The following is a 21,804-nucleotide window of genomic DNA, read 5'->3' as shown; positions in this document are numbered from 1 at the left end:
GCTGTCCTGAGTGTGTGAGAGTGGCTTTTGCAGGAGGCTGGGGAATAGAAATTACGGTATTTCATAATGGGTTGCCCACTATTTACAAGGTAAGCAAGGAGAAGCTGAAACTGCAGAGGAGCTTCCCCAAAATGTATAAACCCAGCATTCACCAGTCCAGGTACTCCAAAGGGGGAAGCCTCCCAAGGGTGAGACAAACACAATGTGTAGGTTTGGAGTCGGTGAGAATTCAGGGCTTTGGGTAGTCCATTGTTCCCTCCTTTAATCTCCTGCTGGCTCCCAGGAAGATTGACAGCAGGAATAGTGAACATTAGCACAGCACACTTCAGAGGCACAAATCCAACAAAATTGGCACTTGAGCTCCTTGTTAGCACTTCTGTTTGAGGCTCAAGCCTCAAGTGCTGTGGCTGGTTCTGTGTGCTGTGTTGAAGAGCAATCAAAATATCCTTTAAAAAACTGTGTAGCCTTTGGAAGGCTGCAGTTTAAGTACTGACTGCAGCCAGTATGAAGTATTCATCCCTCTTGACTGAAATAGTTTCACTTTTTTGGATTGAATCTAAACACAATCGACAACTTAATATCCCCCTGTCAGTGATTCATGCCTTGATGTGACATTAACAGGCTGGTTAAGTCAACATAGTTGTAGTAAGTGGTGCTTTATTAAGATGACAAATAGAGCTTTTTAGTTTATTCAGCAGTAGAGAGACTGTTTAGCCTGCACTAGGAAGATGACAGTCTTCATTTCTGCATATTTGCTGTGAGTTAAGTTGGAGTCTGGGCTGACTCCTGTGATAAGGATGCTGGAGAGGCTGATGCACTGTCAGTATTGCTGATGCTCCTCCTGGAATGGAGTTGAAAAGCTGAAACCACTTGTAAGGAAGCCAATGCCAACCATGTTTTGTCTTCTGTAGTTTCCACTCTTTACCTTTATCTTTACAGATGGAGTCTCTCTTTCTTGACTGTCCCTGTAAACCTCATCATACATGTTGCCTAATCCAGTGTGTGCAGTAATTGTTAGTAAATCTTCCTCCCTTCGCAGTCCATGTGCACTGGGTTAATCCCTGGGACAGACAGACGAAATCTGTGTGTGTGAGGGAAACTGATTTTCTCTGTTACTGTTTTGCAGCTGAAAACGCAGCTAAATGAAACACTATCAAAACTCAAAGTTGATCAAAACGAGAGAGAAAAGGTAGCTGGTGACTTGCCCAAGGTAAGCAGAGACCCTTAGCAGCTGCATGTATAAATGTTACATTTATAACATTTATATAATATAATGTTACATTTATAACATTATAACAGGGTTACAGAACCCCTCAATGTCTGTAGTTCTGCAGTGCTGGAAATGATGATTTGAACTTGATTTAAACTGCCTGCCTCGTGGGGTGTCTTGCTCCACTGGCTGGTTCCCCAAGTGACTGGGGCTGTAAGGCCTCTACCTGCATCATGTCTGCAGAAATGATGAAACTGCAGCTAACAGCTCTGTTTAATTGTCCTTCTTGAAAGGCTCCCTTGTTCATGATAATTTTATGCCAGTAGGAACAAGTGGTGATTTGGGGCTGACAAATAATTCTTTATTTAAAAGAAACCCCAGCCTAACAAAAAGCCCATCCCACAGCCCTCCACCCACACCACAGCATGAGGCTTTTAAATCCAGACTCAAATGGCAGAGGGTTACAAGCTGGCTTACAAAGCATCTGCCCTTTTGTGCTTGGTGACATATCCACTATAACCCAGGAGCCTGCAAGTCCTAAAAGTTAGATCTGTGCAGTTGTGATGGGACAAACAGGTGGGTTTCCTGTGCTTTTCCTTGGTGACTGCTCTTACAAGATGGATTGGAGTGGAAAATCTTGAAGCATGAGAGGTCTCAGTGCTGTCTGTCACTGCAGAAGCAAAGCTGTCATGGGAGAATTGATAAATGGAGACAGGAGTAGCCTGTGGAGTGGCTGGGCTCTGGCTCCAGACTCTGGAACACCTTGTTCCTTCAGCATAGTAAGCAAATTGGGCTGAGTTCTTCCAGGGCTGGAGTGGGAAATGCTGTTGGGGGAGCATATCTTGTCCTGGGACAGGGATAGATGATCACAAAAGCACTGCCAGGAGGTGAGAAGCCAAAGGAAACCAGTTACAATAAAGAATTTAAAACATTTTGCTCTGGACAATTACCTTGGATGTTAACATACAAAGCGAGCTGTGCTGATGTCCATGGTTCACAGTACAGGATTTTGGAGACCTGCGCTCCTGCTCTTGCAAAATTTACTGCACAATTTTTACCTAATAACTTGATGTGAGACTATTAAAGCTTCCCTGTAGGATTGCTCTCAGCTGCAGACAGGCTGACATGCACCATGCTGATTGTGAGGAGACATGTCAGTCTTGGCAAATGGGTTGGTCCCTGGAGCAAATCTGGCATAAAACAGATTTCCTCCTGAACAGTGATTTCCTGTGTCTGTGGTGCTCTCAGGGAGATGGGGCTTTGCTAATTGTTGTGTTTTCCCTGTTTCTTCCTTTTTTTTTTTTTTTTAATAACATCTTTCCCTTACAGGCCCAGGAGTCTTTGGCAGCTCTTGAGAGAGAAATTGGGAAGGTTTTAGGGGATGCCAATGTTATTGAAAACAGCGACGTTTGCACAGACTCGGTGAGTGTTTCCATGAGCTCGTGCTCAGGGGCCACACAAATCTTGGGCAAAGTGGGAACTTTGGGAAGTGAGGTCCAGCAAAGTGCTGCTGGTGGGTAATTAGGGCTTGATGAAGCTTCCAGTCCTACAGCTTGCCAGGGTGTCAAGGGTTCACTGGGAATCCTGCTGCTGTCTAGATCGTGACCTTCTTCCCGTGGCTTGGATTTGCAAGGAGGGAGGGGAGAGATTCTGGGCTTTTGATGGGTTTTTGGTTTGGCTTGGACAAAAGTGGGGAGATCCCCAGACTTGTCCCTTCAAGAAGGGAAAAGGGAAGCTAAAAATAACTGTGCTGATGAGTTAAGTGGGCTGTAAACACTGTTGGGTTGGCCCTTGCTGACATCAGTAATGCCAAAGAAAGGCAGCCTTGTACTACCTATAGCACTCAGGCAGAGATTCTCTTGCCAGAACATGGTTCTTTCTGCTCCTCTGCACCTGTGGCCAAGAGCCAGAATTTGATTTCAGCTGGTTGTGGCTCCTGGGCATTTGTGTTGACCTTGATGTGGTCCAGCAGCAAAAATCTTGCTAAGCTGAGCTTCAGTGAGGCCCAGCCCTGAGCACTGCCTTGTCCTGTGGGTGGGTGACTCTGCAGACTGCTGGTGTTCCTGTATCCTCCAGCAATGACATTCCAGTTTTAGGGTCTGGAATTAGGTGGGCAGCTTTTCACACTTGCAGGTGACTCACCTGAGCCTGTGGGTTGCTGTTAGCACAGATGGTTGTGGAGCTGGTACTCCGAGTGTTGCCCTAAAGACACCACCTGCACAGGGGGTTGGGCTGGGGCTTTTTCCATCTCTGGAAAAAAGACCTTTCACACCAACCCTGGAACAGCTTTCTAGAAGACACTTGGGAAGGGGAAGGCTGAGGCAGATTCTCTCCCAGCTCAGTGGTGTCAATGGAGCTCATTTCTCACTTTCTTCTGAGGGACAGAGTGGAAGGAACCGCTGTCGTTTGAGGGGAGAGGAGCACTTGCTGATAGGACAAATAATTTGTATTGACTCCTTTTAGCTGCTCAGCCTCAGTGGCTTCATCAGCTGCGAGGGGAAGCTCGAGGTCCTCTGAGGAGAGCTGTAGAAAAGCTTTTGCAGTCATTAGCAGGAATGAAATGGCTTTTCCAGGCTAATCAGTCTTGGATGCTGATGGACCCTGGGCTTGCCGAGTCTGAGCCAGAGGTGCAACTGGACCTGTGAGACCTCAGATGTGCCAACCCTGGGAGCTGAATCCTGGAGGGATGGGAGGGCTGTGTTCCCAGAGGGAGGCCAGGGGTTTATGGTGCCAGCCAGGTGCTGTGTGTCCCTGTCTGCAGCAGGCTGGAGAAAAGCCCCTCTCAAGCCAATGCCCAGCTCTCTCTGCTGTGCCCTCATGGCTTATCCGTGTGGTGCATTGGGCCAGCCATGCCATCAGCCATGGCATTTGTGGCTCTGGTCAGCCCTCCTGAGCTGGGCTGTCATGAGCTGTGCCCTGTGGTGGCCCAAATGTGCTCGTTTGGCTTAATTGCTGTAGCCTAAACTCACAAAACCCCTCTGGCTCTCGTATCGCTCTGCTCTTGCTGCACATCATGGAACCCAGGTTTCTGCCAGAATATCCATGGCTTTATTCTAGAGAGGAGTGTGGAAAAACAGTCCTAATAAACCTGTAATTAAGCCTTCATTAGTAAAAATACATTAATTGTCTAAGCAGCACTCTTGACAGGTAGCCATTGGCAGAGGCTGGAATTAGAACATTAACTTTTCTTCAAGCCTTTTCTGCTGCCTTTTTTTTTTTTTTTTTCTTTTTCTGAGGGGAGAAAAAGAAACTGTCTCCCCAGAAGCCTAAAAACCCAGCTGAAAATAGCTCTGAGATCAAAAAAGAAAGTCTTCCAGCCACTTCCACCTAGCAACAGTGCCTCTTTTTTTTTTTTTTTTTTTTTTTTTTTTTATGAAGGACCTGAAAACACATGCTTGGAAATGAAACATATTTGTTCCTTCTGGGTGCTGGAACCAACCCACAAAATTGAGAAATGATACTTGCATAAACCCTCAAACACACTCAGAGTGTTTTCTTTAGACTCCTTTTCTTTCTGTTTTAAATAGACCATTTGGGGTTTCTAATCAGCTGCTTTGTCACTTGTGGGACCAGCTGATGACTAAAGGGGGCTTTTTAGTGTGCTTTAAGGGAGTAATTTATATTCGGCAGCTTGCTTAGGCACTGAGCTTATTTTGAGGCTTATGTGAAATCTAATGTGCTTTTCCCCCCAAATCTCAGTGTAGAACACTCCATCACTGGGAACTGGGAATGCCATATGTGTGAAACAGTGGAGGGGAATCTGTCCAGACGGTTCAGCTCCTGTTTTAGCTGCTGGGTCTGAATCTGAAATCACAGGGGCTTCCCCGCTGCCATCCTCTTCCTCTCTTCATCCCCATATCCCAAAGAAGTGGAATCATAGGATCCCAGAATGGTTTGGGTTGGAAGGGACCTTAAAGACCATTCAGTTCCACCCCCTGCTGCAGGTGGGGATACCTTCCACTATCTCAGGTTGCTCCAAGCCCCATCCAACCTGGCCTGGGACACTTCCAGGGATCCAGGGGCAGCCACAGCTTCTCTGGGCACCCTGTGCCAGGGCCTCACCTCCCTTACAGGGGAGAATTTCTTCTGTATGTCTGACCTAAGTTTCCCCTCTTTTCCCCCGAGTCATGGAGAGCACAGGGCTGGGGCTCAGCAGTGGCTGTGTAAGGCAGCTGTACACTCCTGGGTTAGCAGGAGCTGCAGGAGGACTGTGCTGAGCCCAAATCCATCGGGATCTAGCCAGGATTGCCCCTGGGAGGGCTGGGGATGTGTCTATAATTCATGAGCCAACACTGCCTGAGATCAGTGAGGTCACAAAACAGAAGGGAGATGCAGTAAATGAGGGAGGGAGGGAGGAGCTGTTGCCACAAATGGGGGTGGGAGTGGACTGGAGGGCTCCTTCCTTGCTCCTGCTGCGTTCTGTGCTGATGCCCAGGCAGCCTCACTGCTGGTCAGTGCTGGATTAATTCATGTGCTGGGCTGCTAATTGCCTTTGCCTTTCCACTTCCATCAGCCTGTATGAGACTGCTAAGCCAAGTCTCAGCCTTGACAGACCTGATTTTCTACTTTAATAAGGGTAAAACAGGTTAAGGCTACCCTAATACAGATCCCAGTGATTTTTTTACAGTAGGAAAATGTTTACCAGTTGCACAGGAATAAGAGCTTTGCTGTAGATTGTTTTGTTCTCTTGTCTGAGCCCGCAGTCGTTTCTGTAATGGTGCAGGTGCTTGAGTTTGATTTACTGCTCATTCTGCATTTCCGGCCAAATGGGAGCAAGGAAAATGGCCCTCTCTGAACTCCCTTTAATTTCCCTGGAGCTCTGGGGAGAGATTTGCACCCACATTGTGCATCAGTCTCATTCTGGGGTAACACCAGAGCAGGGCTGATGGATGCTGAGCGCCTGCAAACACCTCTGCACTCCTGTGGAGAATTGGGTACTTCTGCACTGCTGACACCATGGCAGAGTTGCTTATTTTTAGCTGTTAAATTTCAAGGAAAAGCTCTCCTGCAGGTGATCTGCATGTCTGTGTTCTGAGCTGAATGAGGAGCAGTAAGGTGTGTGTTGGATGTGGAGTGCTCTGTGCGTCTCTGGAGGAGTTAATCAATAAAGGTAATAAAACAGGGTTTACACAGCACTGTTAGCCCAGCAAGGCTGGCAGGCAGGGAGGCAGGAGGGGGAGAGTCCATCTTAAGCTGTGACACTTCCTGACTAATAAACTGTTGAATTCCTAGGAAAAAAAAAAAAAAGACATTTATTTTTGTTTCAGAACACAAGCTCAGCATTTTCGTTTCAGCACAGGAAACTTCCTAGCTCATGGTAGCTTTCATTTTTCCTTTTCTCCGTGTTGGCTGGTGCTTGGACTGCTTTGTGAAGCCCTCATCCAAGTGCAGGTGTTGCTGGCAAGTGGGAATTTCACAGTGGTTTGGAGCTGAGGGTGAATCCATGGGATAGCTGTGGGTGGGGGAGGGTGTGGTTCTCCAGGCAGCTGTTCCAAATGCTGTTTCACAGCTGGAGCTGCCTTGGGCTCGGGTATCGGGTACTGCTGAGGACACCACCCCACAGATCCTCAGTCACACCCAGTCCTTGGTGGTCCAGGAGTTTTGCTGTTCCAGCTGTGGGGTCAGATGTCATCCCTGTGCACCTCGACCTGTGTTATAAACCACATCTCTGGGGGGGATTCAGCCAGGCTGGTGGGGAAATAACCTTTGAGGCTAGACCAGCTGTGGATACCAGCACAATTCCTGGAAGCAGGGAGTACTGGAGTCCCAGACAGGGAGGGTAGGAGCTGGATGTGCAGGTGATTCCCTGGAACAGGAAAGGGCTCCTTGACTTTGAACCATATTCTCCTTAAACGTGGCCATAACCCTCTGACTTAGAAGAATTGTTCCTATCTGCACCACGAGTTGTAATTTTATACAGAGGATCTAATTCTAGGCTTCCTTGGTAGTTAGATTGTAAATGAGTTTTTAATGATTTCCTTTTTTTCCTTCTTCCAGGAATTGAGTGATAAAAGGCGAAATGTGGCGGTGAATCTTACCCAGGATGTGGGTCATCTCAAGAAGCTGCTCGTGTCAATAAGCCAAATGCTGTCAAAGGGATGAGGACACTACAGCCAGGTGGGTGTGACCAGTGCCCCCCCAGTTCAGCTGTTGAGAAGGCTACTGGTCTGTGATGGTGGGACTTCGTTCAAATGTAACAACTCTGGTGTCAAAATATGAGACTTTTTAGAATCAGATCACAGAATCAGTGAATTATTAAGGTTGGAAAAGCCTTCTAAGACTGTGAGTCCAGCCATTCCCCCAGCACTGGCAAGGCCAACACTGGCCCATGTCCCAAAGTGCCACATCCACACGGCTTTTGAATCCCTCCAGGGATGGGGACTCCACCACTGCCCTGGGCAGCCTGTTCTGAGCCTGACCCTCACAACACTTTCAGTGAGGAATCTTTTCCTAATACCTGATCTGAATTCCACATGCAAATCATAAAAAGCTTCTGGTAGGGACTGGATTTGTTCCTCTCTGGATGCACATGTCAATCAGCTGAGACTAGCCTTGTGTGTCCCCAGGTCCCTCTCTAAGCATGTAATTGCACTCCTCCCTTCCACTCCCTGCTGCTCCTGCAGCAGTTGCCCCAGGTTTTGTTCTCCCAGAGCCTTTGCTTTTTTTCCTCCTTGTTTGCTAAGTGAGCAAATTTGTCTGCACTTCCATGCTCTTGATTGCTTTGGGATGGAGGATATAAAATAATCCCTGGGCTCTCACTGAGCTGCCAGCAGTGGCTGGCTGTGAGTGCCTGAAGCACCAGCCTGGCATGAGCTCTTCATCCAGTCACAGACACATGGAGAAGGCTTTTATTTCAGTACACAGCCAGCCTGGAAACCTGGGCCTTTGTGCTGGTAAAGTTCTTAAGTGACCCAAAGTTAGCTGAAAGTTGGATGAACTCAAGGCACTGAACGTTCTCAGGAAGCTGGTGCAGATGTGGGTCTGAATTGGAACTGTTTTGTGTTGGGAGGCAGCAAAGCCTTGACACTGAGCAAGGAGTGTCAGGGCTCCCTTTCATCTGCTGAGGATGGGGACTTGTCTTACTGCTGATTTAGGTATTTTTTATGCTCCTGCCTTTGTAATGCACAGACAGCAGAGCTGGTAGAGGGCACCTGGCTGTTCAGGTGGGAGGGAGGTGCTGCTGCACCTTGGCCTCTACTCTGGGAGGCTGTTCCTGCTCAGCCTCCACCTCCCAGGCTCGTTCCCCTGGGCTTCCTTGTGGGTTGACACCAAGGAAATGCTGGCGAAGTCCTGGATTTTCCCTTGGAAGCTGCTCCTCTGACCTGGTGATTTGTGTTTCTCTTGCAGAGTGAAGTCATGGGGGAATCGTTCATTTGAGGATAGCAGAAGGCATTGTATCATATTTTGCCAAATTAAAGCCTTATTTATGTTTTCACCCTTTCTACTTCGTCAGAAACACTGAACAGAGTTTTGTCTTTTCTAATCCTTGTTAGACTACTGATTTAAAAAAAACCCCAACTCTGTAGACACCTCCAGAGTTTAGTTTTATAATAAAAACAAACCTGTTTGGATAATTAGACCTTTACATTCCTGGAGAGACAGTAAACACATAATCTTTTATCTTATTTTGCTCAATCAAACTTGTTCGGAAAACTCCAACGTGGTAAAGTCACCAATGGGAAATGACATTTTAATACTGATGTTGTACACTGTTTTACTTAATTACATTTTTGGGATTAGCTGCCTCTGACTTCAACCTCAAGTAAACACTCCTTTTTTTTTTTTTTTTTTTTTTTTTTTGGTTGCTAATGTAATCAGTTTTTGTAATGGTGTCAGCAAATAAAGGGATGCTATTATTCAAGGTGTTCCTGGTCTCTTCTTTCAAGTGAATTTGGATGACTCAGGTGAGGTCTCCACCTGTCCCCTCCCCGAAATGAGCATCAGGCTGCACCCACTGTGCTTGTTTGTGGGCAGAGGAGGAGGCACCAGCTTGAAAAGAGGCAAACTCCAGAGCAAGTTGTTGTTTTAAAGAAAAGGTATTAAGGTTTTAAAAAAGACAAGAAATCCCCATCAAACTGCCATGTAAGTTGTGGTTCTGTGTCATGTGTTATCCTTGGGAAAAATCAGGGAGTGCAAGGGGCAGGAACAGCTGGAAATGCTGGATGTGGCAAAGCCAGTGGGGTGCAGAGTGTGTCCTTTTGCCCCAGATCCACCTCCTAGGTGGGAGTCTGGGGTGGAAGGAGTTCTGGGGAGGGGGTCTGGATGCTCTGTTACCTTGTGCTTTGTTGGGAACAAGTGTGGGGAGGATCTTTGATGGGACAGGGATTCTGCTGGGGCTGTGGGGAGATCAGGTGGCCCCTCCTCTGCTTTTGGGTTTTAAGTGTCTTAGAGGAACCCTAAGAGAATCCCTGTGGGATTCTTCAGTGGGCAAGGTGAGGGGTGGTTTGGTTCTTGAGAACACTTGAGGACGTGATTACCCAAGGGAAGGCAATAAAACAGGGATCAGTCGTTAATTGGGGGGTTAATTGCAGAGGTGAAACAGATCAGAATGCTCACCCTGAGCTGTTCTCACTCCCCTCTGTGCTATGTTTTAGTTAATAATTGGCCTTCACCAGACAGGAGGTAAAGAAACCTCTTCCTTACGTGGTTCCAGTGATCTGAATCATGCTAAATCCTGCTGAGAGCTGTGAAATAGCTCAGAAGAAGGAGAGAAAAACTGGACAATGTGGTTTCCTCACAGAAGGAGCTACCCCTGGTCTCCAGCTGTGGCCACTAACGTGTCCCATGTGTTCCTTGGAGATTTTATTCCATGGAATGAAAAAGCAAGTGCCGCTACCCTCACTTGTCCAGGTGTTTGATACAGAACATAGAAAGACACCCCCTGCAGCTACAGATCCAAGGAGAACCTGAACCCTGGAGGGTCTCCACACTTGCCTAGGTTGGGGTGAGAGGCTGGTCCTTTGGCAGGTGTCTAAACACCTATTTTTGGCGGGTGAGTGGCAGTCTAATGGATCCATGCAGGTTTGACAGGTTAAAAATGATTTAAGAGCATAACCCAGAAGCTTCAGTGATGGAGGGTTGGGTAGGGCGTGTCCCTGTGGCTCTGATTCTTTCCTGCCCCTCTGGGGGAGTCCCCTTGGCCACCCATGCTCTCTGAAACATCATTCCAGTGAGAACTGGGCTCTGCAAGTAAAGCAATGTCTATTTTTTTCCTTTAAAAAGTGGGTTCATAAGTGCTGGATATGCCTCGTGCAAGGAATAAATGCTTTTGGAAGGGGCAGTAGTGCCTGGAGAGCCTCTGGATGCAGCCTTTGGAGCCTGGCTGTGTCTCCAGGCTCTTGATTTTCTGTGGGTTGAGCTGCAGAGCAGGGGGTGAAGGTGCTGCTGCAGTGCTCAATTGAGAAGGGGAGAGATTTGCAGCATCGTTCCCTTTCTTGGCAGGAACTCTCCCTGGAGAGGGCAGGAGATCTTTTAGTTCTGCAATTCAGGCGCCGGTTTTTATCTTGCTTTAGGGGATGTACAGAGGTGTTAAAGGCAGCTGTGAAAGGATCCCCTGGAAAGGCCAGCTTTAGAGTAAAGCCTGATCCCCTCTGACGGGCGAGGAGAGGTCAGGCTGCTTCCCCAGGAGCACTGGCAAGAGGGAAGGATGCTGTTTCATCTCGCTGTCCTCTCCAGCCCTGGATCAAACACCGCTCCTGGCAGCCATCTCCAATTTGGGAAGCTTTGCCTCGCCGGTTTGGTCACTGAGAAATCCCTCTTGCTTGGAGCATCTGCTGGGAGAAAATGGGATGAGAAAGAAAAATCTAAAAAGTGTGGGAAGCTGACTCATCAGTGCAAAGGCAGAGCTGGTGCTTGGCGTGTTCCCAGGGCCGGGAGCCCCCGGATCTCCGCAGAGCTCCAGCCCCGGTGCCCAGCCAGGCCGGGAGCCGCGGCAGGAGAGGCGCAGGATGGTGTCTGCCCGCGCTAGAGGGAGACAATAGCTAATGGATACAGGGATGCTTTTCTTGGAAAAAGCCCAAAGTGGGATGTTCAGATGCTGGCAATGGATTTTTGGGGGTATTTATTTATTTTTTTAGCGGTGATTCGCAGCGGGAGAGCCCGCGCCGTGCGATGCGGGGCCGAGCGCTTCCCGTGAGGTGCTGCCTGCCGAGCCTGGCTCCTGTACCAACCTGGCTGCTCTTGCTTTCAGTTCGTCACCGTCCCTCGAAATGGGGATGGGAAGTGCAAGGGAAGGCTCTGAGCTGTCTGCCTGGAGTTGTGCTGCCTTTCCTGCGCCCCCCATCACAGCCCTGCCAGCCTTTCCCGGCTGTTCCCGGCGTTCGGGAGCGGCAGGTTGTTTACCCGGGAGCTGCTGCTGGGTTTTCTCAGGCAGTGACTCACTCAGCTATTTATTACTGCGATTAAAAAAAGAAAGCTCGTGCAGCTTTAATTCAACCCCAAATAATTCAGATGATTTTGCCATAAAAGCCCTCTGCAATGACACAGCTGTGTGTTCTCCCCCGGGGGTCCCCGTGTCCCCCCTGCTCCGTGGGTGACCTTGGCTTTCTCCTGCAGCTCTCTCAGGGATGTTTGCAGTTTGGTGCTCACCAAGGATCTTGCCAGGCTGGTTTTGGCAGGGCTCTGCCTTCCTGGGCAGAGGGGTTGTAGTGGGGGGGCTCTTCTGTGGGTCTTGGTGGAAGCTGAGTGGGAGTTCCTAAGGGAGCATCCAGAAGGTGAAAACCACCATATTTCTGCCAGACTTCAAGGTTAGACATCATCTTCCAGCAAAAACTCTCCTCCATGGGGCCAGACTGTGCTTGTGCCCTGGCTGGAGAGGGAAGGTTTTGGGGAGAAACCCGCTGGTGATGCTGTGGGATGTAAAGTCTCCAAAAGCTTTAAAGCAAAATGGACATGATTGCTACTTTCCCAGCATTCAGGCTTTCTCTCACATCCAGTTGGAGATCTATCTTGCTCTCACAAATCCCTGTGGATCCCCTGTCAGCTCTGGCTGGGCAGTGGCTGGGGGGGGAGTGATGGGCAAGGGGTGCTCCTTGGAGGGAGGTTTAGCCAAATATCTTCATGGAGGGTGTCTTCTGTCCCAGACTCGCTTAAAATAAGTCTGGACTAATTCCTGAAGGCACAGATTCTGCTGAGAGCTCTGCCTGTCACAGGGGCAGGATTAGAGCCCGAGAGTGGCCTCCTCTGGAGCTTTATCTGGATGTTTTCCTCTGTGAGACTGCCAAAGCAAACGGGTCAGTAGAAGTCCTGAGGAGTTTCCTAAGTCTGTATGAATGACCAGAAGTACAGGACAACCCATGGGAATGCCAAGACTTGCTCAGGTGTTCACTGGGGGAGGTTTCCTGTGGTGTGTCCCCTTCCAAACCCCACCTCTCCTCGTGCTGTGACACCGGGATGTACAAAATGTTTCCTTTCTGTTTGAATTTCTGTGTTCCTATTTTTCCAAGCCCAAATGTGGGAGGGTGCTGAGGTGGCTGCTGGAAGTGCCCCTGTTCTGATGTCCCCTGTGCTCAGGATGGGTGCAAGTTTTGCTCTCAGCTCATGCATCCACAGCACAACCCGCACGTGGCTCCTTGGTGGCTGTTTGCAGCTTCCTGCAGGGATGCTTCTATTTTTGGAGTGGTTGCACCTAAAAATACATCTTCAGGCTCCTGGGGAAGCTGGCTCTGCATCATTGAGGAGCTAATTAAACTGGAGGAAACGCAGGCCCTCGAGCAGGGTTTATTCCACGCTGCTGAAAACGTTGTGGGTTTGTTTTTTCCCCATTTTTGCAGCGATCCATGTTCCTCTTGCACTGCATGGGCAAGGTCCAGAGGTTTATCCTTCCTCTGTGGGAAGGGCAGGTTTGCACCTGGGTATTTGGGCATTCATGTGGTATTTTTTTGTGCAGCTGTGACTCCCCAGACCCTGAACTTCATTCTCAGCCCCACTGTGACCATCACAGGATCCCCTGAGCAGCCCCTCAAAGGAGAAGGGATGGGGGCCTGGAAAACAGCTTTAAATTTCATCCTTTTAATTTCTGAGTATCTGGGGTTAATATCCAGCTCAGATGAGCTGAGGGGTCCCAGTGGGCTTTGAGTCTCCAGCTTGGCCATCAGCAATTCTTTATATCAACAAAACCACCATCAAATGTGGCCGTGGGCCCTGTTTGTGCCACTGTGGGACCCAAAGCCACGAGAGGAGGGAGACCCTGAAGGTTCATGACCCTTGTGATGTTCTCACAGGACCTATTTGGGTAAAGTTCCCCTCACCACCTCAACCAGGCTTGAAGCACAGAAAAGAAAGACCCCGAGACCATTTCAAAGCTCATATTCAGAGCCAGAGTGTTCCTGCAGCGCATCAGTGCTGCCCAGGGCCATCCTGGAAGAACCTGATCTCTTGCCTAAGCAAATGGGCTCATCCTAACCCAACCCTATGGAAAATAACCTGAGCTGCACCAGGCTTGGATATAATTCTTTAAAATCAATAAATATTTCAGGAGCAGAGGGAGCTGGTCTCTATCAGCAGTGCTGGTCCTGGCTGGTCATTATTAATTCAATGGATGCAGTTGTAAATTGGCTGAGGAAGCACAACAGCTGTAATTTTAAGTGCTGCTTGCCCCCACATAGCTGAGATAATTTGCTGGATCTTCAGTGACTCAGAATGGGGCCCCCAGACTTCACCCAGGTGTTAAATACAACCAAAAAGTAGTTGTTTTGCACATGCCTCAGTCTGTGTCCTCGGTCCCTGGGTGTATAAAGCTGTGACAGCAGGACTTGGACTCCCAAACAGTCAGTTGTGCTTTCTAGGATGTCTGTCCTAAATCTCCTGCTTTTGGGGTCCTGTGACGGAGTGAAAATCTTGGCTTAAGGAGACTCCAAGCTGCTGGCTGCCCTGGCAGAGCGGGATCAGTCCCTGTTCCCAACCCAACGAGGCATTTTGTTACCCAGCTGAAATAAGGAGAAGCTGAAACCTCTGTTCTCTCAAAGGGCTTCTGAAACCTGATGAGGAAAACCAGCAAGAGCAACCTGTTTGTTGGTGTGTGAGTGTGAGAACACAATCGCTCTCTTGAGAGTAAGTGTGTGTTGGGAAGAAGCCTGAAAATGGGACACTCAGGGAATGGGAACTTCTAAATATCGTGGAACCACAGAATGGTTTGGGTTGGAAGGGACCTTAAAGCTCATCCAGTTCCACCCCCTGCCATGGGCAGGGACACCTTCCCCTATCCCAGGTGGCTCAAAGCCCTGTCCAACCTGGCCTTGGACACTTCCAGGGATCCAGGGGCAGCCACAGCTTCTCTGGGCACCCTGTGCCAGGGCCTCCCCACCCTCACAGGCAGGAATTCCTTCCTAATATCTGATCTCTATATATTTTACATGTTATGTTTTATATATTATGTATTTTTATATATATAATGGAATATAAATATAACCTCCCCTCTCCCCTTGCCTTGCTGGGGGGGATGCAGCTGGGCTCTGTGCTGGTTTTGGGGGAGATGTGGGGTTGCTGTGTCTGGCCTTCTGCCCCCTTGGGAGGTGTCTTTTGAAGAGCTTTGCAGCACCCAGGTGTATTTTAAATACACATATACATGTTGCTGCCGGGCTGGGGGGCTGTACAGGCAGAAACACAAACCCTCCCCAAGTTTTCTTTGCCCTGGGATTCCTGTTCTTGCTGCTCAGCATGAGTTTATTGCCAATCTTGTGGTGTTGGACAGGTGAGTCTCTCTCTGCAGGGTCCTTTTGGAAGCTGTGACAATTTCATCCCCTATAGCTGGGTAAAGGGTGAATCCTTTGGGACTATGACCAGGAGAGGATCCCCCAATACTGCATGTTTAGCATGTCTTGTGCCAGTAATGGAGCTCTGATCCCATATAAACATTATACATATATGTTACGTACATATCTCTGTTTGTGCGTGTTTCACCAACAAGGGGAGGAGTTTTATCACTCAGGGCCAGGTTGGACAGGGCTTGGAGCAACCTGGGCTAGTGGAAGGTGTCCCTGCCCTTAGCAGGGGGTTGGAATGAGATGATTTTAAGGTTCCTTCCATCCCAAACCATCCTGTGACTCTGTAAATGCTGGCTCCTCATTTGCAGTTAAATCTTGCCTCAGGATGACTCAATCCAAGCATGACTTTTTTTCCCCCTCACCTTTTACTTAAAACCCATGTTCCAGGCTCATCTTTTACTAACTAAATCCACCTTTCAGCATTAGCCTTTGCCATCATCCTGGTTCCCCAGGCCCTGCAGCCGACAATAAGCTGCTGTAACAGCAACCAGCATTAACACAAGGGCTACTCTTAATTACAGGAGCTGCTGTTTATCTCCCCAGCTCTGTTTGCTGCTGACAAAAGCCCGCTCAGGAGGGGGGTCTCTTGTTAATAAGCTGCGTGTGCACCCCAGCAGTGATATATTGATGTATTTTTAATAAATATTCCCCTTTAAAGGGCCACATATGTATTCTGGGCTAATCCTCTCATTACAAGATCGCGGGGCGGCTCCGAGGTCGGTGAGAGTGTGCCCGGCAAAGCTGGATTTCCTATTCATGGCTGGTGCCTTAGATCTTGTACTTCCTGAAGGGGAGAGATGATGAGAGCAATAACGACTCGCTGTGCTAATTATTGTCATCCCTGAAGTTTAGAGGATGGAGGTGCATCGCCTCAATTAAGAAAATCGGGGAGCAATAACCTGATAATAGAGAAGCCTTTCATTAAGCAGCCCCTCTGGAAATGGGAGGCTCTGCCGAGGCTTCTCCCTGTCCACCGTCACCAGACGCCTTCGTTAGGATGGGATAATAGGGAGGGAAATGGGGATTAAGCGTTGGGGGCAGCAGTGGGATGGTGGCAAAGGTTTGTCCTTGGCAGAAACCCTTCTAGGGAGGGCTTCGCTCTGTGCCGGGCGGGTGCAGGGGCCACGTCCTTTTGCTGCCTAAGCTGGAGCAAACCTGGAGTTAGTGGGATGGAAAGGCACATTTAAGCCTTCCTCTGTGCTGTTTACCTTGCTCTCCCACTCGGGTTGCAGGGGCTTTAATTTTGTTAAAATCCGATTATAATATTCCGTTACCATTTGCTCAGCGGCTGCGTGCAGCGGCTCTGTGTACCCTGGGCCTCTCAGGGAAGGGAGGAAGGGCTCAGATTAAAGCAGCTAAGCCTGCACAGGCTTTGAACTGCTGCATCCTGATTTCAGTGTTTCCCACTCACTTCTGTTTTCCCTACTTCCATCATTTTTCTCCCATGAAAAAGCCTCTTTTTATGTGAAACCTCCGAGTCTTTTCTTCTGCTGGCTGGGGAGAATGGGGCGTCCTGGAGGTAGAGAGACTTTTAAATCAGGCTGGTACTTTGCAGGATAAAACATTCCTGCCTCTGTAACTGTGGTTTTCCTTTCCATGGTGGCTCTGGATGGATCTGGATGTGCTGGTTGATAAAACAGCACCACAACTGCACAATTTCTTACCTCTGTCTCCCCAAAACCAGCATGCAGTCACTTAATGAAGAGCATCTTTTTTAATTTCCTGAAATATTTACACCTTGCACGGGGCAATGGTAGGGCTGATGTGTCCCCTGACAGTTTTAAGAGGGTTTGGATGGTTCACATCTCTTCCTACCTGGCGTTAAACTCCTTGGCTACCAGACATGGGAGACAGTGGTGAAGGCAGCCTTGGCTTTCTGCCTGCAGGGAGTTGCAAGATGGGACAAGCGTCAGCCTGGAAGGGAATTTAGGGAGGTGTGAGTTGTCCCTCACCACTTTCCCAAGGTGGGAGCGAGGAGTAGAACTCCTGGGAGAGGTATGGTGCTGCCTTTTGCCTTTTCCAGTTGTTTTAGTTATGAGGATGGGGATTTTCCTCATCAGCAGCCGGAGATGCATCACGTGAGGAGCCTGGGGGTGCTGCAGCATCCATGCCTCCATGGAGCTGGTTTTGGGGATGGGGACAGGCTGCCACTCATGAGCAGGGTTATCTCCACCATCCTCTTGGCTTGGGAAGCTGTTGAGGAGGAAACCCTGGGCTGGGAATCACATTTTTGGGCGGCTGCTGCTGTGGTCTGAGTCTGCACCCAAGGGTGCCACTGCTGGGTGCCAGTGGTGCTCTGAGAGCATTTGCTCCCTCACTGCTGGGTCTGGGGGGCACACACATCCTGCAGGGATGGGGTTTTGGCAGCTCTTCGGGGTTTTTTTTTCCCTTCCTCTTGCCGGCAGCCAGGGAGCTTGGAGGGAAAGGATTGCCTCCTGTTCTTTCCTGAGGATGCTTCGCACTGGGGGAGGAGGTGGTGATGGAAATGACTCATCCGTCTAGCGGGTCCCTTCTCCCTCAGCGCTGCTCCCACGCGGGAAGGTGATGGTTCTCCTCCTTCCTGTCAGGGAACAATGAAGCTGTCGGAGCTGTTCCCTCTGCAGCCTGAAGCCCCGGGTGCTTTCAGAGGTGCCTTCAGGGGGAGCAGGTTGGAACCCTGGGGTGGCACCGTGGCCCTCCAGTGCTGTCACACACCTCCCAACCACGGGGATTTGTGGTTTTGTGCTTCACCCAAGGGAAAATAAAAGGGATTTGGGGCAGGGAAAGGATAAAGCTCTCCAAACCTTCTCCAGCAGCCACCAGCCCAGGGGCTGGGCAGGGTATAGCGATGCTCTCCCGGCTGCTGGTGCTCTGCAGCACGGGATACCCTGAGCCAAGTGTGCTTTCCACGTGTTTAAAAACCATCCATGAGCTTATCCTGTCCCTGCCGGAGCTCCCTTAACCGTGGTGTCCCGAGGCAAGGAGATCCACTGATTAAACACCCGCACTCATAGGGATCCACTGCTAAATCCTGCTGGCCCTGTGCTTGCAACCCCAAACGAGAACAAAGCTCTTAAAGCCTGCAGGATTTGTTCCAGAAATTCCTGGCGTGTTTCAGCAGCTCCTGGGAGCTGATTTCATATTTTGTACAAATGTTTCCCTGGCCCCTGTGAGCAGAAGGCGAGCGAGCGGCTCGTGCAGCAGCTGTTGGTGTCACAGCTGATTTTAGCCCAAATTTGGCAGCTCTAAGCTCAGAGCCTGCCCAAAGGTTTCAGCTTCTCCATCCTTCCCTAGCAGCAGGGTTTGACTTTTCCTTGGGTTCAGACACCAGAATGAGTCCCAGGAGTTTGAAGCAAGTTGTCGCCAGCAGGCACCGAGAAATCAGCTCCAGCCTCTCCTCAGGGCTCCCGTGTGCTGCTCCAGTCAGCTGTCCCAGAGATTTCACAAGCTGGGTGGAGCAGCAATGCCTGGATGCTTTCCATAAGCTTAGATGTACCTTGTTTAGAGTCTCGACAAAATAGAGGCCTTGTCAAGCCTCTAAAGGGGGAAATGATGCCTCAGGTTTTAACTTTTATATTTTTCAGATTCTGCACTGCCTAGTGTGTAACTCTGGAGTTTCTTGTAGCCTGTTAACTTCTGCCCTCTCATGCCAGGCAGACATAACAAAGCCTCTCCAGGCCTGCTCTCCAAGGACACCCAGACCGTCCTAGGCCCAAAAAGTATAAACCAAAGAGCCTCTAAGGGGAGTAAGCTGAGGGGAATTACATCATTAAACTGAAGCTTTAATTGGAGAATGAACCCTGCTGTGCAAATGAACCAAACCTATAAAAGGGTGAAGAACTCATGACCTGGGATCTATCTTGGGGTCCATCTTGGCAGTGGCCTCTGGCTCCCCAGGGGTACCTTTGAAGGCCTTTCAGATAAATCCCTGCCTTATTCCCTTACTCCTGTCCGGTCTCTGTTTCTAGGAGGCCTCTTCAGGCATCAGTTCGAGAGCCCTCCAAAGGTCTGGGTGTGGGGAGAGATGCAATGGGGTGGGTGATCACAGCTGAGCCCGTGCTGCCTGGCCTTGGGAGAACCTGAGGCTGTTTCTCCATGTCTCTCCATATCTGGATGCCCAGCCAGTGCCAGCGGTGGCTCCTGCCCTCCTCCAGTGTCTGCTGATGCTTTGGCAGCTTCCAGGCAGCTTTTTAGCTCCGGTATGAGGCAGATGTGACCTTGTCAGTGACATTTCGGGATTAGAGGGAAACTCAGCCCATGCACACGTGGCTGAACCCCATCAACACCACGAGAGCACGGGAACAGTGCCTGCTTCCCACATCCATCCATCCATCCATCCATCCATCCATCCATCCATCCATCCACCCATCCATCCACCCATCCATCCACCCATCCATCTATCCATCCATCCACCCATCCATCCACCCATCCATCCATCCATCCATCCACCCATCCATCCATCCATGTGCCCGCAGCTCTTTCTCCAGCCCCGGCACCTTCTGGCCTTTAGGCTGTGTTGTGCTAGGAAAGGTGAGCGCCGATATCAATCTCCAGATCATTTTTTGGGGGGCTATTTATGAAGTGTGGCTGGAACTCAAAAGCCTATTGTGGCAAATAGTAGGCTGCTTGTGTGGCATCCCTGAATAGGAGGGGTGTTATCCCGTCCCCATGACAACGAGCATTTGAATTAAGAGCCGTCTACTCGGAACAATTTGCCGTCACATGGTTCGGAGGAAACACTTTGAAACCCTTGTAGTCTTTTCAATAGGCTTGATTGTTGGCGTCTCCCAAACTTAATCATTAACGGGGCTCTGCGACTGATAATTACTGTGCTCTGCGTTTCTCTGCCCCGCACGTCACCGGCGCGGCCCCGGGACGCCGCTCGCCCCGAGCTCCTTCTCCTCCGGGATGAGGTGGATGAGGGAAGTGGGTGGCGGATTTTTGGCCGGCCTGAAAGATTTGGGCAGTTTGGGCAGCGGCCGAAGCGCTCAGGGATGGATGGTTTGGAGGGGGAGAGGCTGAGCCCTGCTCGGAGGCGATGTCTGCGGAGTGGCCATGGAATGTTTGGGACTTTCTCTCCTTCCCTGGAAGTATCCAACCCCCTGCCACCTTTCCTTGACCATGCAGAGACACGAAAAAGGGGTTTAAAACAGGTCCTGGTGCTTTGCCCAATTGTAGGGCTTGGTGAAGGATGGTTGGGTGCCGACTGCGTTACTCAGTGCCCGGAGGAGCCAGCCCTGGCTGCTCCGACATCAGCCAGAGAAATAGAAATTGAACATATAACCCAGGAATATTTCCTTTGGGTTGTTTGTTTGTAGGTTTTTTTGTTTGTTTGTTTGTTGGTAGTTTTGGGGGGTTTTTTGCTACTCGGTTTGTATTATCCGGGCGAGGAGGAGATTTTGCATCCCACGGCAGGACCACCAGCGGGATGCTCCCAGCAGGACCCAACATCCCTGAGTGCAGCGCTCTTCCCCCAGCCACGGTGGCGTACTGGGAGCACTGGTGAGGCGCTGGGTCAGCCGAGGGACTCCCGGCAGCAGCCCCTTGTCCCGAATGAATGGGATTTGCATTGTGCAGGAGCAGGTGGCAACAGCCTCATTTGCGATTTCTGTGCCTGCCACATGTCCCTGCAGCGGCAGGTTCTAACAGCGGGGTCAAAGAGATGGGGCCTGCCTGGCAGGACAAAAAGAAACGGGCTTGGAAGGGCCTCACGCACCTTCAACATCCACTTGGGTGGATAAAACATCCCCATTCCCGCCCCTCGCTGGCCAAGGCGAGCGGAGCAGCCCGGACTCAGCAGGTCAATAATGCAATTTGCACCCTCGTACAGGCCCATCCATCAAGTGACATGATTGCATCTCCACTGGTGCCAGGCTGTAATGTAAATTATGTCACAGTGATAGAAGGATCTGAGGATTCATTTCTTCTGCCTCTGGAAATACATAGCTTGCCCCTCCCTGCGTTTATGGGGACTCAGGGGTAGCATTACCCCACGCCAATAGTATTTTTGTTTAATGTTATTGTTTGATTAAGGAATATTTGTGGAGGTTTTTTGCCTTCAGGAGGGAAACCCTGATGGTTTTTTGGCTGGATGAGTGATGTGTGGAGGCAGTGTTGGGCTGTGTGTCACCAGGGGTGAGCATCCTGTCCTGTGCCACTGTCCCTGCCTGCAGCTGCTGTGAGATTTCCCTGGGTTAGCACAGAATCATCGAATGGTTTGGGTTGGAAGGGACCATTAAAGGCCATCTAGTTTGAGCCCCACAACAAGAACAGCTCTAGATCAAACTTGGGTTCAGCAGAGGAGCTGGCAGGGAATTTGGTCCCTACTAATTTAGAGAGCCTTTATTCCTTGCTAAGGAGAGGTTGGTGTCTCCTCTCTCCTCTGTTTCTTGATCTCAGTTTCCAGAAAAGCTGCTCCTGGGTTATATCCCACCCACACACCTGGGTTTATCACCCTGATGGGATCAAGTTATGTAAGAAATTCCCTTCCAGAAAGGACCTGATGCCCTGACAGGTCTGTGTGTCGCTCCTTCCTAGAGCCCAGATTAATTCAGTATTTTGGCATGTAGGGCATTGGTGGGGTGATTCCTCCATCAGGTCTGGAGAAATTACAAGTTTTATTTTCTTGGCTCTTTTCATAGAATTATTGAATGGTTTGTGTTGGAAGGGACCTTAAAGATCATCCAGTTCCACCCCTCTGCCATGGGCAGGGACACCTTCCACTATCCCAGGTTGCTCCAAGCCCCATCCAACCTGGCCTGGGACTGTCCCAGGGATGGGGCAGCCACAAATTCTCTGGGCAACCTTTAATCTTCTTCAGCCTGGAATCTCCTCCCCAGCTGGGGAAAGGGG

At 49.8% G+C, this 21,804-nt stretch overlaps 1 protein-coding gene across 10 annotated transcripts in view; it reads left to right on the top strand.

Annotated features, from left to right (window-relative positions):
• The window catches only part of KTN1 (kinectin 1), a 56,024-nt gene extending 46,958 nt beyond the window's left edge, over nucleotides 1-9,066 (top strand). For all 10 annotated transcript variants that reach the window (XM_042047078.1, XM_042047073.1, XM_042047075.1 and 7 more), the window contains 4 exons: nucleotides 1,127-1,210; nucleotides 2,540-2,632; nucleotides 7,208-7,327; nucleotides 8,558-9,066. In XM_042047078.1, the coding sequence (XP_041903012.1) occupies nucleotides 1,127-1,210; nucleotides 2,540-2,632; nucleotides 7,208-7,312 (282 nt within the window). In that variant the 3' untranslated portion in view covers nucleotides 7,313-7,327; nucleotides 8,558-9,066. The remainder of the gene's footprint in view (nucleotides 1-1,126; nucleotides 1,211-2,539; nucleotides 2,633-7,207; nucleotides 7,328-8,557) is intronic.
• Nucleotides 9,067-21,804: the final 12,738 nt, after the last annotated feature.

The sequence above is a fragment of the Corvus kubaryi genome, unplaced genomic scaffold (assembly GCF_017639235.1).
Source record: "Corvus kubaryi isolate FWS band 111438036 unplaced genomic scaffold, C.kubaryi_AGA036_p1.0 66, whole genome shotgun sequence".
Classification (NCBI taxonomy): Eukaryota; Metazoa; Chordata; class Aves; order Passeriformes; family Corvidae; genus Corvus; species Corvus kubaryi.
The sequence above is the reverse complement of the archived record's forward strand: the minus strand, read 5'-3'. Positions and strand labels throughout refer to the sequence as shown.